This window comes from Gordionus sp. m RMFG-2023, chromosome 2 (assembly GCF_954871325.1).
Source record: "Gordionus sp. m RMFG-2023 chromosome 2, tfGorSpeb1-WG-v2, whole genome shotgun sequence".
NCBI lineage: Eukaryota > Metazoa > Nematomorpha > Gordioida > Chordodea > Parachordodidae > Gordionus > Gordionus sp. m RMFG-2023.
Genome location: NC_088776.1, coordinates 44,503,888 through 44,510,966, shown reverse-complemented (window position 1 = coordinate 44,510,966; position 7,079 = coordinate 44,503,888). Strand labels below are relative to the sequence as shown.

Genomic DNA, 7,079 nt, shown 5'->3' with positions numbered 1-7,079 from the left:
TTATAAAAAAATAAGTTATATCGTATGTCATAACTATTTTTGATGAAGATCTAAACATATTATTGTTAGTTAAATTATCTTTTGATCTTTTCATTTTATTAAAATAATACATTTTATTCTTATTAAACCTTTTATATCTTAAATATCACATAAGGTTATTATTATATTTTATAATAGATATTGACAAGTATTATGGTTTTATTTATATATATACGAGTCCGCTTCAAAATTATTTTTTTATATAGAACTATTTATCGACCGAAGTAGCGTATAGCACTAGTTCACGGTTTTAGATATTTTCTAGTGGAATATTGAGTAGTTGACGTTTTTCCGCCCTCCAAATCCAGATAAATGAAAATTTTCAAAGATATATTCACTGGTACAATATTTCCTATATTTGAACATAATTTATTTTATTTTAAGAGGCAGAATTATTTTCTGATTCATTTAAATTCAAATTAGTTGATGATTTATATTATGAAGTTGATGGAAAAGTAATAAATAAATTTTAATTTTTTACAAATTAAAAAAAAAGATGGTTTCAAGATCAGGGGGTTCATTTGATGCTTTTATAGGGAGTAATCCCTCAGCTGAAGAACAAGACGAAGCTATAGATGTTAACGTTGAGAAAGGCATAGATGTTGTTTTAAATCATTCATTAATCCAAATACCATTTCAAAAGAAGGATTATATGACATATTTAAAGCAATATATGAAAACGTATGGAATTTATATTAGGATATAATTTAACTTTCTTTTTAGATTAATTGAGAGGGTAGAAAAGGAAAAAGGAAAAGAATATGCTGATAAAACCAAAGAAAAACTGAATCAGTTTTTTTCGAAAACAATGTTGCCTAATTTTAAAAATTATGATCTTTATGTTGGTAAGTTATTTAACATCTATTTTGCACTTAATCAAACACACTATCATTATTTTGTGTTCAAGAAAATGCAAATATTATTTAACATCTTCTAATAACATATTTATATTTTATTAATATGTCGCATTGATGTAATCATTATTATCTATAGGTGAAAATTTCGAAGATAAGGGCATGGTTGCCCTCATGAATTTTCGTGAAGATGGCATTACCCCATATTTTATATTTTTTAAAGATGGAGTTGAAGAAGAGAAATTTTAAAGCAATGCATCTATTTTTTAATTTTTGCTCAAATACATGCTAATTTATAGATTGGTTTAATAATCATGCTTTTATTTTGATTGTAATAATGAATGAAATTGTGTAAATTTTTAAATAAATCTTTATTATTAAAACTACTCTATTGGTTGAATGCTAAAATGTATGAAAGTTTTTCTACTTATCTGAAATAACTTTTTACCTGGCTAAGTATGTTAGATCTTATATAAAATTTTAAATAATATCTTATTAAAATTTAATACAATAATCTTAAAATGTAGTCATAAATTTTAATTTGTTTATTAGAAATTATTTATATTAATAAGTATGATTTATGGTTTTTAAATTTGGTATTAGGGCTTTGCCGATATTAAATATGGGATCAGTACCGATATTTAGCGTTTTCCAAAAATATTGGATCAATACCTGTCATAAAACCGATCCAATCTTTTTACTTTTCTTTTTTTTTGTTATTTTATGTTATGTATATTTATTTTACAATTATAATATTTTCTAAATAATTTTTATAAATTTTATTTCTTTTTTAAAATAGATTTAGAGTATTATTAAAGTTTTTGTTATAAAAAATAGAAAGGAACACTCTTTTATTTATTTTAAATCTTTTTAAATAATGTTAATTTTTTTATTTATACTTTAAATAAAAGATTTTTTTAAATATGGTATCTGAATTATGGAAATATTTTACAAAAGACAGATAATTTTGCAAAATGCGTTATCTGCGGAATATCTGAGTCTGCCTTCAGTACGGCAGGAGATATAGATATTTCATATTGTAGTAGCTTATTCCCAGAAATTCTGGAGGCTCTCATATTTATTTAAAAAATCTAATATATTATAATTTTATATATTAAATATTATAATTTTATAATTCATACCAACATAAAATGGATATATTATTATATGTATTTTTTTTATTATAGTCTAATTGTAGGAATAAAAAAATTATATTCATAATTCAATTTTTTGCATAAAAATATTTATTTTTAATTACATTTGGTTCAAATGGGGGGTGATTAAAAATTAGTATAAATATTGGATCGGGTTTGAAGCAATATCGGATCGGTGAAAAATATGTGGATCGGCACAACCCTAGTATCTATTAATTTAATGTAAACTATTTAAAAATAAACAATGAATTTTAAAAAAGGAAGCCTTTCATTAAGAACAAACAAAATTCTTATTTGGTTTGTTTTTAAAGTAGATCCAATAGTGTTGTTAATCGATTGAGTTGAGTCAACTTAGTCAAAACTGAACCTAGTTTTGGGTCAAAAAATTGACCCAAACTGACTTGAGTTATGAACTATAGTTCATAAAATATCGTCCTCTAGTTGACTAGAGGACAAATATTTCAGATTTTAATTAAAATATTTGTTGTTTTATACATTATTCTTACTTTAGACAGTCGTGAACAGGGTTTCCATGTCACATGCAGACAACTCTCTCCTGTAAGACTACCGCAATTTTTTTAAAATAGTATTTTAACGTTTTTAATATATAAAAATTTTGAGAGACATTAATTGATTATTTTTAAAATATTAAATATTTACTTGAAAAACATGTCTAGTTTGTAAATTTCTTTCTATCCTGTTTTATTTTTATATCCAATAATAAATCTTTCATTCATATAAATCAGTACAGGGGAGTATATCAACATCGATTGCAATATGAAATTATTCTCAAAAATAATAAATAATACAGATGCAACTATTTGCGGAAATCGTATACATTTGTCTTGTTATTCAACATTCACAGAGCTATATCATCACAATGGGTTGAATCTTTTTCTCATGATATTTAACGACTTCATATAAGTGCAAACCTTACTTGTGGCCAAACAAAAATGAGCAAGGCTATCACAAGTGTTTTAGTATCTGAATCCTTGAGGTCTATTTTAGACGATTTGAAAGATGGGCATCTATATGCAATTCTAACAGATGCATCTAATAAGGGAAATATTAAAACATTTCTTTCAATCCTTCGCTATATCAACAAGAATAAGAACATTTCAATAAAACTTATTATTTCTTGTATAGTGAAAAATCCAACAATGTAGCTAGCCACATAATGGTAAATAAAGCTGATTCAGGGTTATCAATGATTTGCATGTCAGCTTTCTGCCCTGATAATGCCTCTGTAAATTTTGAATCCCGAAAATTCCCGGAAAATAAATCCCCGGAAATTAATTCCCCGGAAAAAAAATCCCCAGGAAAATAATTCCCAGGTAAATAATTCTCTGGAAAAATAATACCCGGAATAAAATTCCCCTGGAAAATAATTCCCCGGAAAAAATTTCCCCACTATACATTGAATTGCTAATGCATTGCTAAAAGGCAATCAATCATTATCAATTATAAATCAATCAAAAATTTATTACGTAAATTTTTTTAATGATAATTTTTTAAACTTTTTTTAAAATATATTTAAATCATTTTTTTTTATAAATGAAGAATACTGATTAAATGATATAGTATATAATTTTATTTTTATTTAATATTATTAATAAGAAATTTATTTTTCTAGCTTATTAAAACAAATATACATTTTATTTAATTTTAAAAATTAACAAATATATATCCGTAAGAGGGCGTTATATGTTTGAATATGTATCATTTTAGGAAACCGGAATGATGATTGGATAGCATTTTTTTTATATTATTGTATATATTATACATATGAAAAACCTAAAAATTAAAATTTTTTTTTAGGTTTCTTTGATGTTTAATGAGTAGGTTTAGAATAGTAAAACAATGGAAATTTTTTAAAGTAAATATTGCTGGCGTTATTTATCAAAATCTCTTCATTTTTGTTTTATACGTGTATATTTACGTGCTAAGCATTATTCTAAAAAATATTTTGAAAATAATTTGATTTGACCGATTGCCGAGCTCAAAACCGATCACTCACTAAATATTCGATTGACCAAATTTATTAGGAATATAATTTGAAAAATGTTGATTTTCGTTTTATATATCTATAAATACGTATAAAACATAATCCTAATAATTCTTCAGAATTAATTTTATCAAAATTTTTAAATATTTTATTTGAGAATTATTATTTCGTTGATTTATTTATAGGGAATTTTTTCTCCTAATTTTGTAATTTTAATTATCTTAAAAACGGAAATTTTTTTTCCGGGGAATTATTTTTCTAGATTCTTTTTTAATATAGCTTACATTTAATATATTTATTGTAGCTTTCGTTCTCTTCGCTACACTGCACAAGGTACGATTCCCAAACAATTTATTTTAAATGAAATAGTTACATTTCTCATATTTAAATAAATATATTATGCTAAGCTAACCTATCTCATATTTTACTTTTAATAAACCTTTTATCGGTCCGTTGTCTCACCCCCTCCTTCTCTCTTCAATTGGAGAACATATACGTTCTAGAATTGTTTCTTTTGAATAATATAATTTATTATTCTATATATCATTTAATAAAATTATAATTATTTCTTTTCTGTAACTTTGAAAATAAATTCATAAGCAAAATAATAATTGTTAGATTAGAAAAATATAATACTCACTGCTGATAATCACCTCTGGATGTATTTTGATTAAAGTGGTCAGCATTTTTCATTACTTTTGGCAGTATTTAATTAAAATTGGGCAGTAAAAAATATAATTTTGCAAGTTTTATAGTGATTTTGTATTCAGTCAGTTAAATTCTTAAAGTAGGTAAATACTTCAGTAAAATAATATTTATCAAATAGAGGGTATCAGATTGAATTGCTAATTTCCTATTTAGCCACAAAATTTATAAAATTATATTATTTAATAGCTTATCCTTGTAAAAACAAAAAGGGGCGCTATTTAAGAGTCAGTAAACTGTGAAAAGCCTTTTATCATATTTCTAAAAAAATGATTAAAATTTGTGTAAAAATAATTTTTCAATAAATACCTAAAAGTTGATGAAAGTGTGTAAAGGTGAACTAGATTTATTTAACTTTCGTTTTATTATTTAAAATCTCAAATCCTCGAAGAAATTTGACTTTAAAAAACATTTCTATTTAATTAAATACTGCAGAGCAGATCCGGGTCACGGGATTTTTTTTCCGGGGAATTATTTTCCTAGATTCAAATTTACTAGTAATATAATTTGAAAATTGTTCATTTTTGTTTTATATATCTATAAATACATATAAAACATAATCCCAAAAAATATTTTAAAAATATCATGGTTTGGCGGATAACCGACTCGTATATGTTTTACTCGTAATTATAGATATATAAAACAAAAAATGAACATTTTTCGAATCATATTACTAGTAAATTTTATCAATCGAATATTTAGTAAGTGGGGTTTTGAGCTCGGCAATCAGTCAAATCAAATTATTTTCAAAATATTTTTTAGGATAATGCTTAGCACGTATATATATACGCGTATAATACAAAAATGAAGATTTTTCCATGGATAACGCCAGCAATGCAGTATTTTGTCATTCGGTCGGTTTTCGGGTCAAATCACGATATTTTAAAAAAATATTTTTTGAAATTATGTTTTATACGTATTTATAGATACATAAAACAAAAATCAACATTTTTCAATTTATCTTAATAGCAAATTTGATCAATCAAATATTTAATAAGTGGTCGGTTTTGAACTCGGCAATCGGTCAAATCGGTAAATATACACGTATAAAACAAAAATGAAGAGATTTTGATAAATAACGCCAGCAATATTTACTTTAAAAAATTTCCATTGTTTTACTATTCTAAACCTACTCATTAAACATCAAAGAAACCTAAAAAAAATTTTTAATTTTTAGGTTTTTCATATGTATATATATACCCAAATATAAAAAAAGTGCTATCCAATCATCATTCCGGTTTCCTAAAATGATACATATTCAAACATATAACGCCCTCTTACGGATATATATTTGTTAATTTTTAAAATTAAATAAAATGTATATTTGTTTTAATAAGCTAGAAAAATAAATTTCTTATTAATAATATTAAATAAAAATAAAATTATATACTATATCATTTAATCAGTATTCTTCATTTATAATAAAAAAATGATTTAAATATATTTTAAAAAAAGTTTAAAAAATTATCATTAAAAAAATATACGTAATAAATTTTTGATTGATTTATAATTGATAATGATTGATTGCCTTTTAGCAATGCAGTTTAGCAATGCATTAGCAATTCAATGTATAGTGGGGAAATTTTTTCCGGGGAATTATTTTCCAGGGGAATTTTATTCCGGGGATTTTTTTTCCGGAGAATTATTTACCTGGGAATTATTTTCTGGGGAATTTTTTTCCGGGGAATTATTTTCCGGGTATTTTTTTTCCGGGGAATTAATTTCCGGGAATTTATTTTCCGGGGATTTTTTTCCAGGGAATTTTTTTCCGGGGAATTATTTTCCGCTTACCGTAAATTTTGGCCAAAACCAAAGTTACCGATTTGAGTCAGCACAATAATGAATTAATACTAATTGGTTGTATATCCCATATACTACATAATTCTTGCAAGAAGGCAATGAATGTACTATCTGTGGATGTCGAAATAATTATGATGAAATGTTTTAACGAATTTAGTTCATCAACTAAAAGAGTTAATGAATTAAAAGAGTTGGTAAACTGGTCTGACTTGGAATTGTGTGAGTTGTTGCGATATATACCTATCAAGTGGTTATCATTAATACCTGCCATCTAGTGTTAAACGGCTCGTTTTGAGCCCATTTTTAAAAACGGCTAATTCAAAATTTTAGCCAGGAAAATATTTTCTAAGCCTCGAGATTTCGCTAATAGATGTCCAAACTTTTGTTCCTTCTATAAACAAAATCTTCAGGCTTGCATAATACTATTCTGGACTAAATATTGAGTTAGCCGTTTTTAAAAATCGGCTCAAAACGAGCCGTTTAACAACGAAAGACATTGATGTCTCTGAGATTCTCTCTATT

At 24.9% G+C, this 7,079-nt stretch overlaps 1 protein-coding gene across 3 annotated transcripts; it reads left to right on the top strand.

The window, feature by feature from the left end:
* The first annotated feature begins 295 nt into the window (after nucleotides 1–295).
* LOC135924663 (translationally-controlled tumor protein homolog) lies at nucleotides 296–2,713 on the top strand. 3 transcript variants are annotated; one of them, XM_065459754.1, is made up of 5 exons: nucleotides 296–379; nucleotides 424–494; nucleotides 536–720; nucleotides 763–884; nucleotides 2,559–2,713. In XM_065459754.1, the coding sequence occupies exons 1-5, from the start codon at nucleotides 352–354 to the stop codon at nucleotides 2,627–2,629; spliced, it is 477 nt and encodes a 158-aa protein (XP_065315826.1). In that variant the 5' UTR covers nucleotides 296–351; the 3' UTR covers nucleotides 2,630–2,713. The 3 variants fall into 3 exon arrangements, with proteins under 3 accessions (XP_065315826.1, XP_065315825.1, XP_065315827.1); XM_065459753.1 differs by lacking the exon at nucleotides 2,559–2,713 and adding an exon at nucleotides 1,033–1,279; XM_065459755.1 differs by lacking the exons at nucleotides 424–494; nucleotides 2,559–2,713 and adding an exon at nucleotides 1,033–1,279 and having other exon boundaries at nucleotides 299–379.
* The last annotated feature ends 4,366 nt before the right edge of the window (nucleotides 2,714–7,079 follow it).

What these genes read in the sequence shown, in the direction of transcription:
- LOC135924663 (XM_065459753.1), top strand. Translation starts at nt 352, where the DNA reads ATGAAAATTTTCAAAGATATATTCACTG. An exon ending in TTTCAAAGATATATTCACTG is followed by an intron (nt 380 to 423) that starts GTACAATATTTC and finishes TTTTATTTTAAG; the next exon opens with AGGCAGAATTATTTTCTGAT. An exon ending in ATTATGAAGTTGATGGAAAA is followed by an intron (nt 495 to 535) that starts GTAATAAATAAA and finishes TTAAAAAAAAAG; the next exon opens with ATGGTTTCAAGATCAGGGGG.